This window comes from Mobula hypostoma, chromosome 2 (genome assembly GCF_963921235.1).
Source record: "Mobula hypostoma chromosome 2, sMobHyp1.1, whole genome shotgun sequence".
Classification (NCBI taxonomy): domain Eukaryota; kingdom Metazoa; phylum Chordata; class Chondrichthyes; order Myliobatiformes; family Myliobatidae; genus Mobula; species Mobula hypostoma.
The window spans coordinates 227,551,611-227,578,204 of NC_086098.1; the positions used below are offsets into that span (position 1 = coordinate 227,551,611).

General features: G+C 45.3%; 1 protein-coding gene across 2 annotated transcripts; it reads left to right on the forward strand.

The window, feature by feature from the left end:
- The first annotated feature begins 31 nt into the window (after window positions 1-31).
- On the forward strand, window positions 32-26,063 carry sys1 (SYS1 golgi trafficking protein). 2 transcript variants are annotated; one of them, XM_063041588.1, is made up of 5 exons: window positions 32-173; window positions 4,804-4,867; window positions 6,809-7,105; window positions 13,351-13,418; window positions 20,486-26,063. In XM_063041588.1, exons 3-5 carry the CDS (start codon window positions 6,944-6,946, stop codon window positions 20,724-20,726), a joined length of 471 nt encoding a protein of 156 aa, XP_062897658.1. In that variant the 5' UTR covers window positions 32-173; window positions 4,804-4,867; window positions 6,809-6,943; the 3' UTR covers window positions 20,727-26,063. The 2 variants fall into 2 exon arrangements, with proteins under 2 accessions (XP_062897658.1, XP_062897657.1); XM_063041587.1 differs by lacking the exon at window positions 4,804-4,867.
- The last annotated feature ends 531 nt before the right edge of the window (window positions 26,064-26,594 follow it).

The window sequence follows — 26,594 nt, forward strand, 5'->3', positions numbered from 1 at the left end:
TGGACGTGACGTCCTAAGGGCGCCACTTCCGGCCGGCGAGGTGTGACGGCGGCTGCGCGGACAGGGGCTCGGTTGGTGTCGCGTCGCTGTTTATTTTGAAACGTCCTCCGGCGGGTGGCGTGTTCTCGGGCAGCGGTGTTGGCTTGGCTCAGCGGCGGGGAAGGCCTTGGCAGGTTGGTTCCTCCTTCCCTCCGCGGACGGCTGGCAATGTTGTCAGCCAGCTGTCCGGCGCCGCTCCGCCCTCCTCAACCCCACCATTCCCGGCCGTGGTGTTTCGCCACCCCGTCTCTTTCCGTCCTCACTCACACAGCCAGCCCCGTCGTTCCTGCTCCCGGCTTCCTATTGTGCTCCTCTCGTTGTGATTCCTAGTCCTCGTCCATAATCACCACATTGTGTCCTCTACTCTCTCATTACCCTTCAGCCCTTCTCCCTCCTCTCCTTCCCACCTCCCACCACCCCCTCCTTCCCACCCTCCCACCTCCCCCTCCTTCCCACCCTCCCACCTCCCCCTCCTTCCCACCCTCCCACCTCCCCCTCCTTCCCACCCTCCCACCTCCCCCTCCTTCCCACCCTCCCACCTCCCCCTCCTTCCCACCTCCCCCTCCTTCCCTCCTTCCCACCTCCCCCTCCTTCCCACCTTCCCACCTCCCCCGCCTTCCCACCTCCCCCTCCTTCCCACCTCCCACCTCCCACCTCCTTCCCACCCTCCCACCTCCTTCCCACCCTCCCACCTCCCCCACCCTCCTTCCCACCCTCCCACCTCCCCCTCCTTCCCACCCTCCCACCTCCCCCTCCTTCCCACCCTCCCACCTCCCCCTCCTTCCCACCCTCCCACCTCCCCCTCCTTCCCACCCTCCCACCTCCCCCTCCTTCCCACCCTCCCACCTCCCCCTCCTTCCCACCCTCCCACCTCCCCCTCCTTCCCACCTCCCCCTCCCCCTCCTCCCACCCTCCCACCTCCCCCTCCTTCCCACCTCCCCCTCCTTCCCACCTCCCCCTCCTCCTTCCCACCTCCCACCTCCTTCCCACCCTCCCACCTCCCCCTCCTTCCCACCCTCCCACCTCCCCCTCCTTCCCACCCTCCCACCTCCCCCTCCTTCCCACCCTCCCTCCTTCCCACCCTCCCACCTCCCCCTCCTTCCCACCCTCCCACCTCCCCCTCCTTCCCACCCTCCCACCTCCCCCTCCTTCCCACCCTCCCACCTCCCCCTCCTTCCCACCCTCCCACCTCCCCCTCCTTCCCACCTCCCACCACCCCCTCCTTCCCACCTCCCACCACCCCCTCCTTCCCACCTCCCCCTCCTTCCCACCTCCCCCGCCTTCCCACCTCCCCCGCCTTCCCACCTCCCACCTCCTTCCCACCTCCCACCTCCTTCCCACCCTCCCACCTCCCCCTCCTTCCCACCTCCCCCTCCTTCCCACCCTCCCACCTCCCCCTCCTTCCCACCCTCCCACCTCCCCCTCCTTCCCACCCTCCCACCTCCCCCTCCTTCCCACCCTCCCACCTCCCCCTCCTTCCCACCCTCCCACCTCCCCCTCCTTCCCACCCTCCCACCTCCCCCTCCTTCCCACCCTCCCACCTCCCCCTCCTTCCCACCCTCCCACCTCCCCCTCCTTCCCACCCTCCCACCTCCCCCTCCTTCCCACCCTCCCACCTCCCCTCCTTCCCACCCTCCCACCTCCCCTCCTTCCCACCCTCCCACCTCCCCTCCTTCCCACCCTCCCACCTCCCCTCCTTCCCACCCTCCCACCTCCCCTCCTTCCCACCCTCCCACCTCCCCACCCTCCCACCTCCCCACCCTCCCCACCCTCCCACCTCCCCACCCTCCCACCTCCCCACCCTCCCACCTCCCCACCCTCCCACCTCCCCACCTCCCCCTCCCCTCCTTCCCACCTCCCCTCCTTCCCTCCTTCCCCTCCTTCCCCTCCTTCCCCTCCTTCCCCTCCTTCCCCTCCTTCCCCTCCTTCCCCTCCTTCCCCTCCTTCCCCTCCTTCCCCTCCTTCCCTCCCTCCCCTCCTTCCCACCCTCCCCTCCTCCCCTCCTTCCCACCCTCCCCTCCTCCCCTCCTTCCCACCCTCCCCTCCTCCCCTCCTTCCCACCCTCCCCTCCTCCCCTCCTTCCCACCCTCCCCTCCTTCCCACCCTCCCCTCCTTCCCACCCTCCCCTCCTCCCCTCCTTCCCACCCTCCCCTCCTCCCCTCCTTCCCACCCTCCCCTCCTCCCCTCCTTCCCACCCTCCCCTCCTTCCCACCCTCCCCTCCTTCCCACCCTCCCCTCCTCCCCTCCTTCCCACCCTCCCCTCCTCCCCTCCTTCCCACCCTCCCCTCCTCCCCTCCTTCCCACCCTCCCCTCCTCCCACCCTCCCACCCTCCCCTCCTTCCCACCCTCCCCTCCTCCCCTCCTTCCCACCCTCCCCTCCTCCCCTCCTTCCCACCCTCCCCTCCTCCCCTCCTCCCCTCCTCCCCTCCTCCCCTCCTTCCCACCCTCCCCTCCTCCCCTCCTTCCCACCCTCCCCTCCTCCCCTCCTTCCCACCCTCCCCTCCTCCCCTCCTTCCCACCCTCCCCTCCTCCCCTCCTTCCCACCCTCCCCTCCTCCCCTCCTTCCCACCCTCCCCTCCTCCCCTCCTTCCCACCCTCCCCTCCTTCCCACCCTCCCCCCTCCTCCCCCCTCCCCCCCTCCCCCCCTCCCCCCTCCCCCCTCCCCCCCTCCCCCCTCCCCTCCTCCCCCCTCCCCCCTCCCCTCCTCCCCCCCCTCCCCCCTCCCCTCCTCCCCCCCTCCCCCCTCCCCCCTCCCCCCCTCCTCCCCCCCCCCTCCCCCCTCCCCCCCCCCCCTCCCCCCCCCTCCCCTCCTCCCCCCTCCCCTCCCCCCCCCCTCCTCCCCCCCCTCCCCTCCTCCCCCCCTCCCCTCCTCCCCCCCTCCCCTCCTCCCCCCCTCCCCCCTCGCCTTTCCCACCCTCACCCCATTCCTCTGCTATGATCCCTTATCATGCTTGTCCTACTTTCCATCGTGCCCACCTATTCTCCAGCCATGGTGTCCAGTGCCCTCCTTCTAACACCCTCCCCCTCAGTTGCTGCCCCATTATCTCAGTGGCACAGGCACTGTTAATGCTTTACTTCCGTGACTGGTGAGGGGCGGTCAAGTTCCTGGGGATGTGGATTAGTTGATGAGCACACTTAATAATTCCTGTCTTACTTTGAAAAAAATTAATTTAATAAAGAAGTCATTACTGTGAGTAGACTTAACTGTGGAGTTAAAAATGCAGTCAAATCAAGTTAAATTGTTACTGAATTGGGCAGTGGGATAGTCTGAATTTGTAAGTTTGCTTGGCCCTTATGCAGATTTATAGAAGAGAAGCTATTCTTTACTGTTATCCCTACTGTGTTGCTCTGTTGTATGGCTACGTGGTGGATAGTAGAGGTACAATGACCTACAATTTTTCTGTTTGAAGAAAGTTCATTTTTTATCTCTTCTCAGTGGATGACCTGTTATGTTGAAACTTTGATGCTTTCCTCCATCCCGTCTCCATTCTAAGTTCTACCTTCACCCTGCTGAGACCTCTCGGGTTCTTTCGTTTTAATTCACTCCTTCCTCTTCTAAGTTCCAGCAGTTAATTGATCTTGTAAATTCCACTAGGTGGGGAGTAGGAGATACAGTGGAGTTGATGGGTATCTGAGAGACTAACGGGGAATGGGATTGTCCTGAAACCTGGTGTAAACTTAATGGGTGACAGCAGCACTTTAACGGCAAAACTTCTGCCTCGGGTACACCTTCAGCAGTCTCTTATCTTGCTTTATCTCAAATTACGAGTGCGTAACAATCCAGAAACTAACCAAGGTTTTGCATTTGGATACTTGAGCCCTGAACAAAGTCTCATTCCTGGCCTGTCTTGTTGGTTCCCAAGTCCCTGTGAGAACTGGAATTCCCCACCCTATCCCATCCAGTTGTAAGGTTGTTCCCAATACCTGCTCAGACAAACAATATATTTAAACTCTAGACTGTGACTGTAAAGAGTGTAATGAATCCTCCTGTCGATTCTATTCCCCAGTACTACCTTGCTTCCTTTACTTTCCCACCTATCCCACTACTCCTTCCTATTTTAAATAATCTCTTGTGTCATGCTCATACTTTGCAGCGCATTCTCATAAAACCGTAGATGTTTGACCAGAACAAAAGCTTGTGCATACTACATTCTGAGTTTGTATTCTGCTCGTAGTTTTGCCCTTCCTTCCCTGACTAATGGAATTTAACCTGCTACGTGATTTGAAGGGTGTTACTGACCTTTGAATAAACTGGTCCAAATAACGTAGAAAATCAAAATGCAGTTGTGAAAAATCTGAAATGTTGTTGTCTTGGACGTAATTAGTTTATTGTTATCCAAATGCACTGAGGTACGGTAAAAAAAAACTTTGTTTTCCATGCCATCCATACACATTGTTTCTTTACATCAGTGCTTTGAGGTAACACAAAGGTTCTGAAATCATGTTACAGAGAAGGCAGAAGGCCACCTTATACTGGGGGATAGATGCTGCCCTTTATCCTGGTGGTGAGTGCTTTCAGGCATTTTTTAAAAAAAGCCTTCTGTCCAATAGGGGAGGGGAGAGGAGAGAGCATGTTTGGGATGGGAGAGGGTCTTTGATTTCATTGGCTGCTTTACTGAGGCAGGGAGATGTCAAGTCCATAGCGCACTAATTCAGGCACCTTCTGTGGAAGGAAAAGCAGTTGGTATGCCAGGTCAAAGACCTCATGGGTGATCGATTTAACATTTGGGGGTGTTTCATTTCAATGGTTTTTCATGATCCTAGAAGCCTTTGGAGCAAATGAAATGAATTGTGGTCGCTGTTATGAAGAAAACCCAGCAGTTAATTTGTGAGTGATGTTTAAATAGCCATTTATTTTAATGATTGAATTACAATTCTGAATGGTGTGTTTCATGGCCATTTCTATGGCCTTTCTGAGCATTACATTTTCAGAGTTACTGAATTCTGGTATCCAAAAAGTGGAGGGAAAATGTCTCGAACTTCTATTTGGCCCATTAAGTCTACACTGGCTGTTGAAGTAATCCTGTTCTCTTACATGCCCATCAGTCTTTTGCCTACCTCCAGGATCTAGTTAACCTACCTAGTGGCTTGCATTTGGGATGTGGTGGGAAACCAGAGCACTTGAAGGAAGCCCACCGGTCAAAAGTGCCAATTCCTGACACCTAACTACAGATATGCTGCACTTGAAGCTGAAATTTCCTTTCTTCCCCGTCTCACATTCACAAAGTTCAGTTGCAAGGTTCTGCATAAACTCTTTCGACTGAATAAGATGCTCATCTGTCTGTAAACCAAGATTAAAGAGACAACTTCTTATCTACTGCTTTTGTTCAGCTTGTTGCTATGTAAAATGTTTGTCCTCTGAATTCTGGTGTCCGGTTTCAGTACTGACTGCTTGAATTTCAGTTCACTGTTGAGGTGTGTACACTTGCACATGGCACAAATTCTGACGTCCATGTGAAGCAGTGTTCATCTTGAGTTTCAACTGCCTGCCTTTAAATTGGACAAGCATTTGCGGCCATTACTTAGAGCCAGTTTACTTCTATCCAGGCCCTTACGAGTAAAGTTCTTATCTATAAAACTATAAACCATTATGTTGCTATGGCTTTCAAGGAGGGATTCCTACTGGATTCAACCCAAACAGATTGATGTAGCCTGTCCTATGCCGCAGTAATGACTGGCTGAGATTTCCACTGCATCCTTTTGTGTAAGCTCTTCACTAGCTTTGATGGTGGGTTCCAACTGCAGAAACCTGAGACCACAATTCTAAGCTAATAATGTAATATTAAGGCAGTGCTGCAGTGGCTGCTGATGGCTTGCACTTATTCTTCAGACCCTTAATAGGATTTTTGTGGAGAATGGGTTGCATACTTTGTTTATTCCCTCCGGTTTTGATGATGAAGGTGATCTAATTGAGGTTTTAAAATAACAGGGTGAAGCAGATGCGAAGAAGCCGTTGTTTCCAATGAGATAACCAGAAGAAAGTTTAGTGTTGAACTGAAAGCAAATATTACCTCCCTCCAGGGAGCTATGGCTTTTCTCTATCAACGGCATTTCTAATAATGGCCTATTTAAAATAAAGAAAATCAACATTATGGCTATATTTAAGTGAAGGATAATGGGTTCTGATTAGTAAGGGCATCATAGACACAGGGACAAGAGAAAGCAGGAGAATGGGGTTGGAAGGGGAAAGTAAATTGGTCGTGATGGAATGACAGAGCAGAATGGCATAATTCTGCTCGTGTTTCTTGTGGTCTAACATCATGTCTCAGCTCTACAGACCTCTTCAGGGTAGCGTAGTTTTTGAGCTTTAGATCCAGTCTTTTCCCAAACCCAAAAACTATTGGTGCTTTTGGCCCAGATCTACTAATGACTGTCTATGACAAATCAGGTCTCAAGAGTTCTCGGGGCACACAAAAGCTGCGCATTTAGAACAAAGTTATGAAGATGCATGCACAGATTCCCTCAGTTTATAGTCTCGGATTTTCCTTTCATTCAAAGGAAGAATCTATGGAATTTAAAGATTTTTGTCAAGTTGGGGTGTTGGTAAATCCAAGGCATGCAGTTGAATTGCTGTACAAATGGAGCAGCATTTGAAGCACAAAGACTGATAGGTCTAATCTTGGTTATGTCTTCATATTCACAAACAGAAACTCTTTGCTACTGTTTTATTCCCTAAATGTTCTTTCTGTGAATTTATTATTATACTGAAGTAATAATGAAATAGTAATGGCCTTTTTTATCTGAAAGAATTTTGTTTTCCTCTTTCTAGGTGTATGAGTACATCCATTTCCGGACTCGATGTCCTTGGTGATTCGGATCTTTCTCACAACACTTTGTCTCTGCAGACACCATGCGCCCAGTAACTAAAGACTGAGAAGTTGTGATTCCAAAGGGAGTTGTGGGAATGGCTGGACACTTCCGCAGCTATGTTTGGGATCCCATTCTCATTGTGTCTCAGATTATCCTAATGCAGTGCATCTACTACAGCTTCCTGGGCATCTGGTTGGCTGTGGTGGACAGCCTGGTACAGAACAGTCGATCACTTGATCAAATATTTAGTTATGAGGTAAAAGTATTCATAAAGTAAAATCCTTTCTTGCAAAAGATTCTGAATATTTCCCTCCTGCATGATGAAGCACTGAATTATCCTCCTTTCTGGGGAGAAAAATGAAATGAAACCTATGAATGTGTTTAGTGTATAGGAAGCTATTTGGACAGTCTTGGTTAAATACCAATAACTGAAAATGCAACTGATTTTCAGGAACGAATTGTGTAGGCAGTTGATGTTTCACTTTCTGGGTTTGTCTTGGGTACAAGTAAGTTGGACAGTTTGGTTCCAAATAAAGAACCTTCTAGGGAGGTAAAAAGCATAACTTTTGTACAAAGGTCCAATTTAATGAGAGAGAAATGTATACAATATACATTCTGAAATGCTTTTTCTTCGCAAACATCCACAAAAATAGAGAAGTGTCCCAAAGAATGAACGACAGATAAATGTAAGAACCCCAAACACAAAATACTCTGCAGATGCTGGGGTCAAAGCAACACGCACAACACGCTGGGGGAACTCAGCAGGTCGGGCAGCATCCGTGGAAACGAACAGTCAACGTTTCGGGCCGAGACCCTTCGTCAGGACTGAAGAGGGAAGGGGCAGAGGCCCTATAAAGAAGGTGGGGGGAGGGTGGGAAGGAGAAGGCTGGTAGGTTCCAGGTGAAAAACCAGTAAGGGGAAAGATCAAGGAGTGGGGGAGGGGAAGCGGGGAGGGGATAGGCAGGAAAGGTGAAGAAGGATTAGGGGAAAACACAATGGGTAGTAGAAGGAGGCAGAACCATGAGGGAGGTGATAGGCAGCTGGAGGAGGGGGCAGAGTGAAACTGGAATGGGGGAAGGGAGGGGGAGGGAATTACTGGATGTTTTGGAGAATTCAATGTTCATGCCAAGGGGCTGGAGTCTACCCAGACGATATATGAGGTGTTGCTCCTCCAACCTGAGTTTAGCTCCTCCAGCTGCCTATCACCTTTCCTACCTATCCCCTCCCCCACCCCTTGATCTTTCCCCTCACTGGTTTTTCACCTGGCACCTACCAGCCTTCTCCTTCCCACCCTCCCCCCACCTTCTTTATAGGGCCTCTGCCTCCTCCCTCTTCAGTCCTGACGAAGGGTCTTGGCCCAAAATGTTGACTGTTCGTTTTCACAGATGCAGCCCGACCTGCTGAGTTCCTCCAGCGTGTTGAACGTAGGAACCCCAGTTCCCCACTCGCGCAGAAGTGGCGGCAAGCAACAATCCCCCCCCCCCCAACTCCCACTGGCAAAAAAAAAGCAAGCATCACCAAGCACTCAAGCGTGACCAAAACAATAGAAAAGAGACAGACTTGCAGTTACCCCAAAGACTTCGCATTACACCGAGCAATTGACGTACCACAGATTCTCTCTCTCCCTAATAATGGAGAAAAAGGTGCCTCCATTTTCCCAGCAAGCGGGGAGACATAACAAACAACTCGCTGGTTTACGATGTTAAAAACTCCATTACGTCGCTTTTTTCGAGCTCTGTGCCGGAAGATCTCAAAGATCCCGGGTCTTCAGGCCCACAGTAGATATCCTGACTCCCCCTACGACACACAGGTCTCCTGTCGTGACACCGACCCTCGATCTGCCCGTCTCCAGAGCTCTGAGATCTTCAGCTTCCGAATTCGAGCTGAGCTGTTAGCCTGAACCCTTGGCTGCTGAACATCAGCCGGTCCTGAAACCACGAGAGCAGATCCCATTCCCGCAAAGAACGGAAGTCAGCGTGTAACTCCAGGTCAGGATCTTCAAAAGAACCCTGAAAAGGGAAAAATAAGATATTAAAGATGAAAATAGAGCGGTTTCTGCAGATGCAAGCAAAGGGGTCGCCATTTGGCCCATCTTAACTCCACCTCCATCTCCGGCAAGCTGGAATGTTTACTGGACCAATTGATTTTTTTTTGACAGAATGCAAACATTTTAAACTGATTTTTTTAAAACTAGGATCACTTTACACTCCCTTTAATCTGATAGGGTAGAGAAATTGCCAAACAGTACTGATAAAACTCTGTAACAACCTGAATGCATGAAATCTCAAAAGGCGATATTTCCTAATGGCCACCCATTTCAATTCAACTTCCTATTCCCATTGTGAAACGTCGGTCCATAGCCGCTCTACTGCCAAACTCAGGTTGGAGGAGCAACATCTCATTTTCATCTGGAGAAGCTTCTTTTCTCACTGCATGAGCATTGATTTTTCTAACTTCTGGTAATTTTTTTTCCATTCCCATTCTGGTTCCCCTCTCACCACCTTCTAGTGCCTCTCCTTTCCTTTCTTCCATAGCCCACTGTCCTCTCCTATCAGATTCCTTCTTCAGCCCTTTACATCTCCCGTCTACAGCATCCCAGCTCCTTTCTTCATCTCCCACATTCCCCCTCACTTTGCTTCACCTATCACCTGCCAGCTTATGCTCCTTCCATTTCCGGTACTGCTGCAGGGTCTCAGCCTGAAACGCTGACTGTTTATTCCTCTGCAGAGATGCTGACGGACGCCCTGGGTTGCTCCATCATTATGTGTGTTGTGCAAGATTTTCAGCGTTTGCTGAACCTCTTGTGTTTATGGTTCTAATGAAGACCTTGTATTTCATCGCTACCAAAGAAACTTCACTAGCTTATCCCTCGTCTTCATTACAATTCAGGAGGGTAGCATCCATTCCATGAGGTACATGTATAGCAATATGATACAGAGGCTTGGTTGTGAATAGACCGTCTGTGGTGGGGTGGGGAGAAAAGCTGCAAACAAATCCATAATATCAGCTAGATGATATGCTTTGAGAGTTGAACCATTTAAAAAGTGATTAAAACTTATTTTAAAAGGCAGGTAATTAATATTTTCATAAAATCATTGGAAATGAGAGGAGGAAGCCATTTTGTCTGTATCAGTTAGGAAAGTTATTGTTATCCCACCTTCCAATACTTTGTAGCACTGCAGGTCACCAGGTCACGTTCTTTAAATACATAATTAAGCACTTAGTAAGTATGGTGGGGATTTCAGTGTTAATTAAGTGGACTTCAAGACCCAGCACCTTTTAGGGTAAGATCTTCATCTCACCCTATTCCTTTAATTATCTCAATTTTAGGCCTAGTGATTTTTGACCCCTTAGCCGTTTGAAATAAACCCTTTATACAACCTTCTGCATGGTCTCCTCTGTCAGCACTATTCCAAAGAAAACATTCCTAGCCTACTGAGCGTTTCCATAGCCTTTGTTCTTCCCTCCAATCTCTTGTATAAGGTAACCACAACCACACACAGTACCAGAGCTGTAATATTGCATGCAGTGGTCTGTAAGAGTCTTAGAATCAGAATCAGACTTAATTTCACCAGCATGTGTCGTGAAAGTTGTTAACTTTATGGCCGCAGTGCAATGTAATACATAGTAAATTGGGAGGAAAAACCTATTACATTAAATATATATCTACTAAATTGTTAATTTAAAATAATGCCAAATAAAAGATAGTGAGGTAGTGTTCATGGGTTCAATGTCCATTCAGAAATCGGATGGCAGAGGGGAAGAAGCTGTTCCTGAATCACTGAGTGTGTGCCTTCAGGCTTCTGTACCTCCTTCCCGACGGTAACAGTGAGAAACAGGTGGGGGCCCTTGATGGTTGCTACCTTCCTAAGGCACAGCTCCTTGAAGATGTCTTGGATATTATAGAGGCCAGTACCCATGATAGAACTAATTTTACAACTTCCTTCCATCTTGTGCATTAGCTGCCCCCCATACCAAACAGTAATACAGCCAGTCAAAATGCTCTCCACAGTACGTGTGTATAGCAAGGTTGCCGAAGACATTTGCACAGTACTATAGTAATTTTATGCATTACACTACTGCTGCTGCAAAAAAAACAAATTTCATGACGTACGTGAGTGATGATGAACCTGATTCCAATATGGGGTCTCTGTTGTAGTCTGAGAGTGGGAAGGGGGCAGGGAGAGGGGAATCATGGTTGAGGAGAGCAGGAAGCATCAGTGAGACATTCTGTAATGATCAATAAACCAATTGTTTGGAATCAGATGACCTTGCCTGATGTTACAGGGCTGCATGTGTCTGCACCCACACCAGCCATGCCTGCCACTGACACATCATCTCTGCCACCTGTCCCACAACCCTCTCACGGCGCTCTTCCCTCACCATTCCCAACATACTTTGCTACTCAAACAACAGGAATTCTGCAGATGCTGGAAATTCAAGCAATACACATAAAAGTTGCTGGTGAACGCAGCAGGCCAGGCAGCATCTCTAGGAAGAGGTGCAGTCGACGTTTCAGGCTGAGACGAAGGGTCTCGGCCTGAAACGTCGACTGCACCTCTTCCTAGAGATGCTGTCTGGCCTGCTGCGTTCACCAGCAACTTTTATGTGTGGTACTTTGCTACTGCCAGATTTACAAACTTGCTCTCTGCTCCATGTTGACAAGTACATTACTATGCAAAAGTCTGGGTACCCTAGCTATATATATGTGCCATTATAGGATAACCTTCCTACTGTTCTGTTTCAGCTAATTAAGTTGTCACCTGTCTTCCCTTAAAGCAGTCTTTTTTTAATGCCATGGACCCTACCATTAACAAAGAAGTCCGTGGGCCCAAGGTTGGGAACCCCTGCCTTAAGGGTCTGTGGAGTTACGCTGAGGTCCCTGCATTTCTGCATTCCAAATATCCTCCCATTTATCATACACTCGCTTGACTTGCTCATTCACAAATACATTATCTCACACATCTCAGGAGTAAATTCCATTTACCACATTTCTATACATACACCCACACCCACCCCTGAAATCTCTGTCAACCATGTGGCCACATTTCTAGTATCTGCAATCTTTAGTCTAAATTATTAGTTAAAACAATGAACTAAATGCTGACCTTGTGGAACCTCATTGGTCACAAATTACGTTCACAGCTACTGGAGGAGCTCCTTGGGTCAAGCAATGTGTGTGCCTGTGGAGGCAGGAGGAGGGAACTGCTAACATTTGGGTTGTGACTCTGCATCAACATTGAGGCAAATTTGCATCTGATTTGCCCTAGAATCCTATGCGCCTTTTCTTTTGATCAGTAGACCATTGAAGAGTGTATTCTTCCTCAACCCTCTTGTTACTGCTTCAAAATATTCAGTTAGGTTAATTTGAAGTCCTTGCTTTTTTGTCCATTCCTTTAACTGCTGGAGTTTTATCCACCTTTAAAGATGCCAAGCATGTTAATGCTTTCCCTTTTACTAAATATATTAAAAATGTCCCACCCACTTACCTTCAAATGCAATGTGGGCTTCTCTTTCTAACTGCCAACCAGCAATTAATGTACAGCTCGTAAGCACTGGAGCATAGGCACTGGAATAATTTGCTCATTGCCCCCCCCACCCCCCACCCCCGTGCCTGCCATTGCCCTAACCAAGGCTGTTCATTTAATACTAGAGAAATTTGAGATACCCATGTAAATGGTAGATGCTCAGTAACTAACAAATGCAAGTGGTACAAAAATCCTGCTTTTGTAAAACAAGCACAGATCAAGGGTTCCCAACCTGGGGTTCATGAACCCCTTGGTTAACAGTCAGGGGTCCACGGCACAAAAAAGATTGGGAAACCCTACAGAAGATGAATTTGATGACAGGCCTTAAGCCTGGAAGTATTTTTTTTTACCTATACTGCCACTGGTGGCAAAATCCGGGTAGTTGTCATTATAGAAGACTTTATATTTGGGAATGAATTGGTAATGACAGTGATGATAGCCCGTTCAAAGTAAAAATGCCACCATACTTTTACTTCTATGGTCTGCTGCTCCACTGAGTTACCAAGCTTCACCATTCATTTAAAAATGGTCAGTAGTCCACACACACAATCATAAAGCAAAATGTATCGGCGTTATAAAATATTGCCGACATAATTTTATTGTTCTAAAATAAATGTATTTTATAAAGCACATTCTGTAAGTTTTTTGATATTCCAAAAATGTTTCATGTTGAGATGGAATCTTACATGCTAGAGGAGAACTTGGTGTGTTCTCATATTGCTGTGTGGGTAAATAACCCTAAAGTATTAATGTTTCTTTGGAGTAAATTACTGACTCCTTTACAGTTGAGACTACCTTTTGCATTACAGTTAATATGTTCTGGAACAAAAATCCTAACCAGCTAAACAAGTGCATGGCAGTAAATTTAAACTATACTTCCTGTGCTAAATTGGAAAACACTTGGATAGAAGCCTAGTTCTTGAAGGGGGTTTTATTTTAATTCTCTTTTTACATTGATTTCTTTGTGATTTAGGTGTTGGGGTTTTCCACGGGTCAGGGGAGACTTTCAATGATGGCCTTTGTCCTCAATTCACTCACATGGTAAGTATGTGTACAGATTAGAGGTGAGGAGAGAATTGCACTTTATCCAGACTGCTTTAACATTCCGTGACGGTTTGTTTTACTGAATGCCCAGCGACAATAGTATTTAAGGATTCAACATTCACGTGAGTTGTCATTTAATCCCATGTATAACAATATCTAAAGCAAGTACTTTCCTTTTGTCTTTAAGCGCATCATACTTGAAATTTGGAATTCTCTCCCTCTACTCATTCCTCCTTCACCCATCTTTACTGGAGATTTTAATCTTGTGTGACTTGCTGTCAAGATTTGTTAGAATTTATGAAGCACCTAAGGAGAGTTAACAAATTAAGGGTACACACATCCAACTTGTTCATAGTCTTATTTTTAAGAAGCAGGGTATCTTCTTAAGATATCAACAGTGGTTATTTTATATTTGCCAAGGTTATGCTGTGTGTATGTGTGATCTCTGATATGCCTACACATTGATACAGAGTTCAGTGTTGAAGTTTGTGTTGCTTTTAGGTTACAGAAGAAGATTAAAAGTCGTCATTATGTCCCCTTACTAAATTTGTAACTTACATCATTAATGATGCTCAGTCAATTTGTATATTTAATTATCTTTGACTTTGCAGCATTAACTACTTGCAGGAACCCGAGCTGTTGAGCATTTAATTGTTTTTGCATTTCTTACGGTTAAGTAAAATTTTACAATGGGTAGAATGTTATTCTTCAAAGACTTCTGCTCTTTCAAATTATGTTGTGTAAGGATTTGCTGAAGGGCAGCTATTGCTAGCTTTACAAGCAGGTTTTAAGGAGAATTTTAGAAGAAAGAATTAGATCTAGGAAGAGAATCACACCACTTTGAGCCTCTGTAGTTGGCTACAATTAAAATAGGAGATCTGAACAGCATAATAATCTGAGGTTATAGTATTGGGGTAGAGTTAAGTTAGGGAGGCAAAGGCCATGAACTGATTTGAAAATGAGGATGAAGGTGCTTACTCTGAGGTATTTGTCTCTTAGTCTGATAAGTCAAGTGTTGAGATAATTTAGCTACAGATAGCCTCAGCGGCTGAGACAGATTTGGAGCTGGGTGATTGATAGGACAGGATAGGCCCTTTGGACCATAATGTTGTGCCAAATTAATTAAACCAATGACTCTTGATTAATCTAAACCTTCTCTGCACATTGACTATAGCTCTTCCTTCTCTGCATATTTATCTCTAGCTAAGTCTCCTAAACACTCCTGTGCTATCGACCTCTGCCAGCACCCCCGGCAGTACATTCCAGACTCCCAACACACCTCTTTGGAAAAAAAAATACTTGCCATGTACATCTTCTTTGTACTTTCCCTCTGCCACCTTGCTCTTATACTCTTCAACACTAGGAAAAAGAGAGTAGACCGCCAGTAACTGCATGTCTCACATTATTTTAAACTGTTATCAAATCTCCCCTCAACCTCTGCCATTCTATTGAAAACAGCCCCAACATGTCCAACCAAGTAGCAACCTGGTAAACTGCCTCTCCATCCTCTCCAAAGTCTTCACCCTCTTTCTATAGTGAGGTGACCAGAATTGAAGGCAATGCTATAAATGCCCAGCTAGTTTTATAAAGCTGCAATACTACTTTCTGGCTCTCAAGCTCATTGCCTTGACAAAAGAAGCAAGCATACCATACACTATCTTTATCACCTTTCAACCTGTGGGGCCACTTTTAGGGAGCCACATGCCTGGTCCTCAAGATCCCTCTATTCATCGGTGTTGTTAGTGAACTCTGTACTCTCCTTTATCTTGGATCTCCCTAGGTGCAGTACCTTATATTTGTCTGGATTAAACGCCACCTGTCACTACTTCTCACTTTTCACTTCCCCTGTATCTGCAACTGTTCAATATCCCACTGTATCCTTTGGCAGTCTTCTGTGCAATCTGTGATGCCACCAATCTTGATATCTGCAAACTTACCTACCCAGCACATTTTCATTCAAGTAGAGAGTCACCTCTACTTGCTGTCTTCTATGAAAAAGCAAATTTTACATTCAGTCAACCAAGTCACCATGCATCTTAATTTTCTGGATGACCCTACCAAGAACTTGTTGAACGCCTTACTAAAATTCATGTATACAATATCCACTGTCTACTTTCAATCACCTCATTACCCCCTCAAAAATCAGATTAATCAGACATGACCTGTGTGGCACAAAGCCATCTGACCAATCCTAATTAGGCCATGCTTCTTTCTCCAAATGCTCAAATACTATTCCCTAGGATCCTCTCCATTAGGATCTTGGTCAAGGCCCCTCTAATCTCATCTCTAGCCTCGATCAATAACCTAGGCTATATACTATCAGGCCCTTGGGACTTCCACCTTAATGTTTTGACACCTAACACCACCTTTTTTCTGATCTCGAAATGCTATAGCATGCCATGCTTCACTTTGATCTCTCCTTTATCCTTGTACAGTTGTACTCCCTCTCTGGTAGTCCTCTTGTTCTTGGTGCATGTGCAGGATGCTTTGGGTTTCTCTTTAATGCTAATCACTAAAGACTTTTCATGACCCCTTCGATCTGTCCGGAGTTCCTTCTTGAGTTCCCTTCTGGCTTCTTTAAGTACTCAACTAAGGACAAGACCCTTAGTGTTGATGAGCAGAGGGACTGAGGGTCCAAGTTCATTACCCCCTGAAAGTGACTGCACAGGTTAATAGAAACATAGAAACATAGAAAATAGGTGCAGGAGTAGGCCACTCGGCCCTTCGAGCCTGCACTGCCATTTATTATGATCATGGCTGATCATCCAACTCAGAACCCTGCCCCAGCCTTCCCTCCATACCCCCTGACCCCTGTAGCCACAAGGGCCATATCTAACTCCCTCTTAAACATAGCCAATGAACTGGCCTCAACAGTTTGCTGTGGCAGAGAATTCCACAGATTCACCTCTCTCTGTGTGAAGATGTTTTTCCTAATCTCGGTCCTAAAAGGCTTCCCCTCTATCCTCAAACTGTGACCCCTCGTTCTGGACTTCCCCAACATCGGGAACAATCTTCCTGCATCTAGCCTGTCCAATCCCTTTAGGATCTTATACGTTTCAATCAGATCCCCCCTCAATCTTCTAAATTCCAACGAGTACAAGCCCAGTTCATCCAGTCTTTCTTCATATGAAAGTCCTGCCATCCCAGGAATCAATCTGGTGAACCTTCTTTGTACTCCCTCTATGGCAAAGATGTCTTTCCTCAGATTAGGGGACCAAAACTGCACACAATACTCCAGGTGTGGTCTCACCAAGGCCTTGTACAACTGCTCCCTGGGAATCAAATTAAAGAGGCTAGGCGTGAGGAGGTTAGTTCACAACAGAGGGATGGGAACCAGTGCAGAGAGACAGAGGGGTGTAAAGTGAGCATAGAAGCAGAAAGTACAAAGGAGAAAAGTAAAAGTGGCAGGCCGACAAATCGGGGCAAGCATTAAAAAGGGCCACTTTTCAACATAATTGTACAAGGGCTAAGAGAGTTGTAAAAGAGCGCCTGAAGGCTTTATGTGTCAATGCAAGGAGCATTCGTAATAAGGTGGATGAATTGAAAGTGCAGATTGTTATTAATGATTATGATATAGTTGGGATCACAGAGACATGGCTCCAGGGTGACCAGGGATGGGAGCTCAACGTTCAGGGATATTCAATATTCAGGAGGGATAGACATGAAGGAAGGGGAGGTGGGGTGGTGTTGCTGGTTAAAGAAGAGATTAACGCAATAGAAAGGAAGGACATAAGCCGGGAAGATGTGGAATCGATATGGGTAGAGCTGCGTAACACTAAGGCGCAGAAGACGCTGGTGGGAGTTGTGTACAGGCCACCTAGCAGTAGTAGTGAGGTCGGAGATGGTATTAAACAGGAAATTAGAAATGTGTGCAATAAAGGAACAGCAGTTATAATGGGTGACTTCAATCTACATGTAGACTGGGTGAACCAAATTGGTAAAGGTGCTGAGGAAGAGGATTTCTTGGAATGTATGCGGGATGGTTTTTTGAACCAACATGTCGAAGAACCAACTAGAGAGCAGGCTATTCTAGACTGGGTTTTGAGCAATGAGGAAGGGTTAATTAGCGATCTTGTCGTGAGAGGCCCCTTGGGTAAGAGTGACCATAATATGGTGGAATTCTTCATTAATATGGAGAGTGACATAGTTAATTCAGAAACAAAGGTTCTGAACTTAAAGAGGGGTAACTTTGAAGGTATGAGACGTGAATTAGCTAAGATAGACTGGCAAATGACACTTAAAGGATTGACGGTGGATATGCAATGGCAAGCATTTATAGGTTGCATGGATGAACTACAACAATTGTTCATCCCAGTTTGGCAAAAGAATAAATCAAGGAAGGTAGTGCACCCGTGGCTGACAAGAGAAATTAGGGATAGTATCAATTCCAAAGAAGTAGCATACAAATTAGCCAGAGAAAGTGGCTCACCTGAGGACTGGGAGAAATTCAGAGTTCAGCAGAGGAGGACAAAGGGCTTAATTAGGAAGGGGGAAAAAGATTATGAGAGAAAACTGGCAGAGAACATAAGAACGGACTGTAAAAGCTTTTATAGATATGTAAAAAGGAAAAGACTGGTAAAGACAAATGTAGGTCCCCTGCAGACAGAAACAGGTGAATTGATTATGGGGAGCAAGGACATGGCAGACCAATTGAATAATTACTTTGGTTCTGTCTTCACTAAGGAGGACATAAATAATCTTCCAGAAATAGTAAGGGACAGAGGGTCCAGTGAGATGGAGGAACTGAGTGAAATACATGTTAGCAGGGAAGTGGTGTTAGGTAAATTGAAGGGATTGAAGGCAGATAAATCCCCAGGGCCAGATGGTCTGCATCCTAGAGTGCTTAAGGAAGTAGCCCAAGAAATAGTGGATGCATTAGTGATAATTTTTCAAAACTCGTTAGATTCTGGACTAGTTCCTGAGGATTGGAGGGTGGCTAATGTAACCCCACTTCTTAAAAAAGGAGGGAGAGAGAAACCGGGGAATTATAGACCGGTTAGCCTAACGTCGGTGGTGGGGAAACTGCTGGAGTCAGTTATCAAGGATGTGATAACAGCACATTTGGAAAGCGGTGAAATGATCGGACAAAGTCAGCATGGATTTGTGAAAGGAAAATCATGTCTGACGAATCTCATAGAATTTTTTGAGGATGTAACTAATAGAGTGGATAGGGGAGAACCAGTGGATGTGGTATATTTGGATTTTCAAAAGGCTTTTGACAAGGTCCCACACAGGAGATTAGTGTGCAAACTTACAGCACACGGTATTGGGGGTAAGGTATTGGTGTGGGTGGAGAATTGGTTAGCAGACAGGAAGCAAAGAGTGGGAATAAACGGGACCTTTTCAGAATGGCAGGCGGTGACTAGTGGGGTACCTCAACGCTCAGTGCTGGGACCCCAGTTGTTTACAATATATATTAATGACTTGGATGAGGGAATTAAATGCAGCATCTCCAAGTCTGCGGATGACAGGGAGGTTAAGAAGGTATATGGCTTGCCTTTTAGTTGAGGCATTGAGTTCAAAAGTCAGGAACTTCCATTACGGTTTTATAAAGCTCTAGTTAAGCCACATCTGGAGTATTGCATACAGTTCTAGTTGCTGCATTATAGGAAGGATGTGGAGGGTTTGAAGAAGGTGCAGAAGGCGTTTACTGATGCTGCCTGGATTAGAGGGCATGTGCTATAATGAGAAGTTGGGGAAACTTGGACAAGAGGAAATCTGCAGGTGCTGGAATTTCAAGCAATACACATAAAAGTTGCTGGTGAATGCAGCAGGCCAGGCAGCCTCTTCCGAGAGATGCTGCCTGGCCTGCTGCATTCACCAGCAACTTTTATGTGTGAAACTTGGGTTGTTTTTTTTTCTGAAGCAGGAGAGACTGAGGGGCGATCTGATAGAGGTTTATAAGGGTATGAGAGGCGTAGATACAGTAGACAGACGATATCTTTTTCTCAGGGTTAAAATGTGTAATACCAGAGAATATGCATTTAAGGTGAGAGAGGGTAAGTTAAAGGAGATGTGGAGGACAAGTGGTGGATGCCTGGGATGGTGTTGAGGTAGATATGATTAGGGGTTTTTAAGAGATGTTTAGATAGGCACATGTATGTGAGGGAAATGAAAGGATATGATCATTGTGTAGGCATAAGGGATTTAGTTGGCAATTAATTACATATTGGTTCAGCACAACATTGTGGGCCAGAGGGCCTGTTCCTGTTCTATGTTACTGTTTGATTCAGCTCTGTAAGCCTTACATAAGCTTCAACCTTTTTGACTAATTTAACAGCCTCCCTGCCGTCCCTCTTAGTGGAACAAACTCGCCCCAAACTGTGCCACAGGTCTTTAAACAACCTCCACATGTCAGATGTGGATTTGTCCAAAAATAGCTCTTCCCAATTAACTCTTGTTAGCTCTTTCTCAGATGCCGACAACCCTATCTTTATTCGTAGCTATCTTACAGTTGTGATCATGGTTTCCCAAGCATTCACCCACTGAAAGGTTAAAGATTAGCCTCCCTTCTAGTTGGACTTTTCACAGTGTTTCAGGAAACCCTCTTGGACACACCTAACAAATTCTGCTTCATCTAATTTTATTCTGCTAAGGAGTTCCCAGTCTATGCTGAGCAAGTCAAAGTTACCGACAATGATCACCTTGTTGCTCCTTAATTTGACTGCAAACCTGCTCTTCAGTGTCCCTATGGTTATTTGGGGTCAGTATAAATCCAAAAGAGTTTATAGAATTTTCCTTATTTTTGAATTCTATCCATGAAGACTCAGTTGATGCTCGGATTAGTATTTCAGTTCCTCCCCATGTCATCTAAAACATCAAAACCCTGGAACATTAAGTAGCCAGTCCAGTCCCCTGCGTACTTGTTCCCTTTGGCAGTTGAGGCTGGGGATGTGAGAGGTTCTGTCAAAGTAGCCTTGGTTAAATTCTGCAGTATGTGTTGTAGATGGTAAATTAGTCACTGTGGATGTTTATGGTGGTGAATGCCAAACAATCTCAGTTAACTAAAACTTTTTTACATTTTCCTGTGTGCAAATGTAACCTTTTCCTGTTTCCTGCACTAGCGCACTTGGTTTGTGGTATTTTATCCGGAGGGGAAAGCAGTGTTTGGATTTCACCGTGACTGTCCATATCTTCCACTTTATGGGCTGTTGGATCTACAATTGGCACTTTCCCACAGCACTGACCTGGTGGCTGGTGAACATTGTGTGCATTGCCCTGATGGCAGTGATAGGTGAGTACCTGTGTATGCGGACAGAGCTGAGAGCCATTCCTGTCAACGCTGGGCCCAAATCTAACCTGTGAGCACAGCTTCTCCGATGTGTCTAGTCACGACTGAAACTGCTGCAGCAACCAGTGTTAAAACAGATTGTGACAACTTCTATCTCAATGTTAACAAGACTTGGTGCACATGTGTTTTTGTCGCCGTATATAACCCTTCTGGACAAAGGAGTCCTTTGTTTTTATCAAGCCTTTCTACGCATGGAACTTTCTGGATTTCGGTGGATGGAGTTGGTGTTTGGTGACGGAGATCACAAGCAGGAGATGTATGCAGTTGTATAAACCAATCTAGATGTGGATTCACTAGGATTTCCTTCCAGTCAGATTTACTGAGTCTGTTGTGCTGCTTTTACTTAAGAGACTGACCGTGAGAACCCCACATACTGGATTGTTCCAACATTTTTCTCTGATTTGTCTTTGCCTGATCTAAATTCCCTTTTACGTTTGACTTTGAACTTGTGTACAGACTAATTATCTGCAAACTAGAAACCTGTGTCTCAAATAACCATTCAATAAGGAGTGCTGACTCTGTCATCAACTGACCCCTGGAATCTATTGTAACACTGGATGTGTCTGGCATTGCGTAGATAAGCAGAAAATTAAGTACATCTTGTTTTGATATTGAGATGTTGTCTCCTAATTAGTGTAAAATGGTTTTAGTTAACTGGTAAAGGCACTTTGAAAGGCTGGTCCTGGATCTGAGGACTGATACCTATGCACAGTCCAGACTCTAGTGCCATGTTTAATTAACATGGTATGCAGCTTGATCTCTATTTTGTTTAAAAGACAATGAGGAATAAATCTATTGCAGTGCTTAAATATAAACTTTTTAGTTCTTGGTTCCAATCACTTCTTGCAAAAATAGTGGGCTCTGACTACATCTGCCACCATCTGATTACCACATCCTACATGGTGATTCTTGCTAGGGTTTGGTCACCAGTCGGGTTCATGATGGAAATTTGGGCAATGATGTTGAAGAGCTGTTCAGGGGATCTTCTACCTGATTAATGATGCATCTCATTTCATTAAATATGAGTAATTATTCCCTAAATCAAAGAAATAGGAACATTATAAAAAAGGCCCTTCTGTTTATGCTGTATCTAGATTTGATCACTGCCTCCAACAGTCTTCATAATATTTGAGAAATGGGCTCTTGCTTCTGTTGTGTGAAACAGAGACATTCACTGCTATGTTACTGCCTGTCAGGACTTTCCACATAATGAGTTGCACCTTGGGGGGGTGGGGCGTAGTCATTTTAATATCAGTGAAATTAACAGGCATGAAAATCGTAGACTCTGAAATGTGATGTAAGGAAATTGTGTTATGGGGCATGTGAAATGTAAATAATAAATCAACTGAAAAAATTAGGACCCCCAATAGTATCAAAAGAAAAATATATAATTTGAAAAATGGAATGAGAAAAGACCATTCATATCCCCAAAGTTCAAAGTAAATTTATTAAAGTCTGTACATGTTACCATATACTACCTTGAGATTCATTTTCTTTTGGGCATTAACAGAAAATGAAATACCTAAACAGACAAACACTGACAAACAACTGATGTGCAAAAGAAGACAAACTGTGAAAATAAAAACAATACTGAGACCATGAGCTGTAAAGAGTCCTTGAAAGTGAGTCTGTAGGTCATAGAATCAGTTCAGAGTAGTAATGATTGAAGCCTGATAGTTATACGATGACTTCCTGAAACTCTGTGTGTAGTAATGATTGAAGCCTGATAGTTATACGATGACTTTCTGAAACTCTGTGTGTGTCCTAAGGCTTATATCCTTCCTGCCTGATAGTAGCTTCTTCCATCATTCCATCATATCATCGCTAATCTCTGCCTCAATATTTACAACTTCCGTTAGTCATTTCCAGTAGAAGCTTGGAGGTAAGTTTCAGCTAACCCAGCACAGCCAATATTTGTGTTCCAGGTTCTTCCTCCTTCCTTTTTGTGTTATAAAACCAAAAAAAGGTTTCCAGGTTTAAATGCTAATAGAGTTTAATTTTGATTGTTTCCTCAGTTCTAGATGCCCTCAGTGATTTCTTGTTTCCAACAGCTCTCGTAATTCATAAGCTTTTCTTCAGGCCTTCTCGGTTGGCTTGTCTTCTGCATGTTTTGATCATCGTGACGGTTTAATCACACAATGAAACCTTTGCCTTTTAGCAGTATAGTTGGTTTTGTACTGTACAAAAACTCAAGTGGTTCTCATTGTTTTAACAGCTTTCAAAAGAATGATATCTAAAATAAATTTGATCAGGTGACCTTTTCCCCCTTGTTGAGCCAATATTGCATTCAATAGTGGTCACTTTATTGTCTAACTAAATTCTGGCTTGTGATTCAATACTAAATCCCATATAATCTACTCTTGTATTGGTTGGAAGACAGGTTGTTCTAGAAGTGCATTGCCTTTGAGCTGCTTTGCTTCTGCCAGTTACATAATATGAGCATTCAACATCTCCCATAAATGGAGCAAAAGCAGCTCTCGAGGATGGCTTTAATTTCAGTACATGTAGGTTGCCTGACAAAAATCTCCTTATTAACTGTAATTTTAATTTTTCTTCTGAAATAATACTCGGGTTTTTTTTATTTTAAAGGGAGTTGCCTCTGAGGGAATTGTAAATAACATGAGAATATTCTGAACGGTTAGCTCTTTCAAAGTTCAAAGTAAATTTATTATCAAAGTACATATATGTCACCATATACAACCATGAGATTCATTTCTTTTGGCCATAAGCGGCAAATCTTTAAAATAATAACCATAACAGAATCAATGAAAGACCACCCTGTTTGGGTGTTCAACCAGAGGGCAAAAGATGACAAACTGCAAATACAGAAAGAAATAAATAACAATAATAAATAAACAATAAATATTGAGAACCTGAAATGACAAGTCCTTGAAAGTGAATTGATTGGTTATGGAATATTTCCATGATGGGGCAATTAAAGTTGAGTGAAGTTATCCCCTTTCGTTCAAGAGCCTGATGGTTGATGAGTAGTAAGTGCTCCTGAACCTGGTGGCGTGAGTCCTGAGAATTTTGTACCTTGCCCCTGATGGCAGTAGTGAGAAGAGAGCATGTCCAAGGTGGTGGGGGTCTCTGATGACGGATGTGCTGAATGTAGGGAAGGGCTTTACCTGTGATGGACTGGGCTGTATCCATTACTTTTTGTAGGGTTTTCCATACAAAGGGATTGGTGTTTCCATACTAGGCTGTGATGCAGCCAGTCAATATACTCTCCACCACACATTGATAGAAGTTTATAAAAGTTTTGTATGTCAGGCCGAATCTTCACAAACTCTTAAGGAAGTGGCAGCACTGCCGTGCTTTCTTCATAATTGTACTTATGAGCTGGCCCAGGGCAGGTCCACTGAAATGATAACACCGAGGAATTTAAAGTCGCTCCTCTCCACCCTCTGATGCCCCAATGAAATCTGGTTCATGGACCTCCGGTTTCCTCTTCCTTACGTCAATAATCAGCTCCTTGTTCTTGCTGACATTAAGTGAGAGGCTTTGTTATGGCACCACTCAGCCAGATTTTCGATCTCCCTCCGACATGCTGATTCATCACCTCCTTTGATTAGCCTACAACAACAGTGCCTTTGACAAACTTGACACATTTCATTATGTTTGCAGTTACTTCAATTACCCTTTCATCTTATCAGTTATGTTCATTTGCAGCATTACAAAAATTAGAAATATTTGTATCGTTAATGTAGTTAAATATAACCCTGTCTATCCTACAAGTGTGGCAACTGAATTTGATATGGTAAGTGGAAGATTGTTGTTGGTTGCACTGTGTCATTAGGTCCACTAGGAGGGGCTCCTATCTAGTCAATTCCTACTACAGTTGTTGATATGAGGAAACTGGTGTCTGCCCCCTTCCTTTCCAGTCCTGATGAAAGGTGTTGGCCAAAAATGTTGTCTCTTCGTTTCCCTCCATAGCTGCCACTTGGTCTGAGTTCCTGCAGCATCTTGTGTGTGCTGCTTAAGATTTCCTACATCTACAGAACCTCTTGTCTCAAACTCATCAGGATACTGAATAGTGGGCTGATCAATGGTAAAAGGAGTAAATGCTGAAAATACCCAGCAGGTCAGTTAGTATCTGGTGGAAGAAAGAGAGGCTGTTTTGTGTTGCTGACCTTTTTTATAACTGGCAATATTTAGAATGTTGGTCAGCTTTACATTACAAAGGAGGGAGGGAAAGGTGCAGAGAACAGCGTCTGGGCCTTAGGGTGGAAATGAAGCAAAAATGGATGATGCAGGTTGGTGTCGAATGAGACAGGGTGAAGAAGGCTTGTTAATAGCAGCTAATCTGTGGAGGACATGAATAGAGGAACAAGAAACAAAACATACTAAAACTGAGATGTACAATGTGACAGTTGCTGAATATTTGAAGTAGCAGATGGTGGGAAATCCCCACCTTTGTTGGTCAAGGAATCCTGTCATCTCATGAGCTGATGTTCTGGTGAAACACAGGAACATAGTAAACCTACAAATGCAGGCCCGTGAGTAGGCTGTAATTCCACAAAGTTGTTGGGTTTGCTATGTGTGATCAACCCCTGGTTCCTTAAGATTGTCATAGCTGGGGAGGTAGTGGGGGCGAGCTCCTACTACATAGTAAATGCTTCCAATGGCATGTGCCTCAAATTGCCTCTGACAACCAAGTCCAGCTCCTGGCCCGCACAGGTGGCTTAGCTACTAAGCCCGGCAGAACAGTTTCTACTGCTAAGAGAAGGGGCAAAGCTGGATTGCTGGTGCCTTAAAGCCAGTTGCTTTGGGCAGATGGGGCCTGTCAGCTGCGTTTGGCAGCTCATCTAGGAGAAGGAAAACTCTGATCTCAAACCTCGGCTGCCAACTCATAGGGAAGGCTTTGGGAGTAAAGCCAGAGGGGAAAAATCCAGAGCGAGAATCCCTAATGCATGCCAATGTTGAGTTCAATGCTGATTGTCAACTCCCGCGACACCTCTGGTGCCAAACTATTAGTGGCTACCATTCAACACACATCAAAGTTGCTGGTGAACGCAGCAGGTCTAGGAAGAGGTACAGTCGACGTTTCAGGCCGAGACCCTTCGTCAATATTTCTGCCATTTACTGCATATTTTACACTTACATCTGTCTTCCAAAGTGCTTTACCAGAACTGTGCAGAATTCCCCTTCCAAATGAATGGTCAGACAATTTAGTAAAATGATCCGTGTTTTTTTTAATGCTCAACATCTGAAATAAAGATCTATTACCCTTTCAAGCAATTTATTTCTGATCATATGTCTCACTGTATAAAAATAGTTATTGTGGGAAGTTTTGTTTCTGGTTTTCTGCTAACTACACCTGTGCAAATGTTCCAGGAAGTTTCTGTGACCAACCAAAGAATGTAAGATGGAAGAGTAGATCAGGGGAACACCAATATTGTCCCTCTGTTAGAGATCCCTCCTTTCAAACTACAGAAAGAGAAGTTGAGCCAAAGCTGACATTTTCAAAAAGCATTTTCACTTTTTGTCATTCCCTCAAAGTTCTGCAAATTGGTTTCTCTGTAAATATTCATTGCAGTTCCCTTTTTGTTGGAGGAGTTGCCCCAGTTGCCCTCCTAATTTCAGCTCAGATCAGTTTAGCACACACAAGCAATCTCTTGTAGAGCAGCAGTGAGTTTTCTGGAACAAGTTGGTGTACTCAGGGCCTGTTACGGTGTGCACCAAGGAGAGTACAAAGTTACTCCACTGACCACAAAAACTTCCAGCAGTCTATAGCATCCATGTTAGAATGGTTACGTGCAGATTTTGCAATAATTTGTCAGTAACCTACCTCACTGCTGATAGCAATTTCCTACGTTTTCTCTGCTATTGGTACTCTATAGTTTTGTCCCTCTGCATATCTCCCCTTATGGTCAGCTCTT

Coding starts and splice junctions, on each gene's coding strand:
- sys1 (XM_063041588.1), top strand. CDS start 6,944: ATGGCTGGACACTTCCGCAGCTATGTTTGGGATCCCATTCTCATTGTG. Junction 7,106..13,350: donor ATCAAATATTTAGTTATGAG/GTAAAAGTATTC, acceptor TTTGTGATTTAG/GTGTTGGGGTTTTCCACGGG. Junction 13,419..20,485: donor GTCCTCAATTCACTCACATG/GTAAGTATGTGT, acceptor TTCCTGCACTAG/CGCACTTGGTTTGTGGTATT.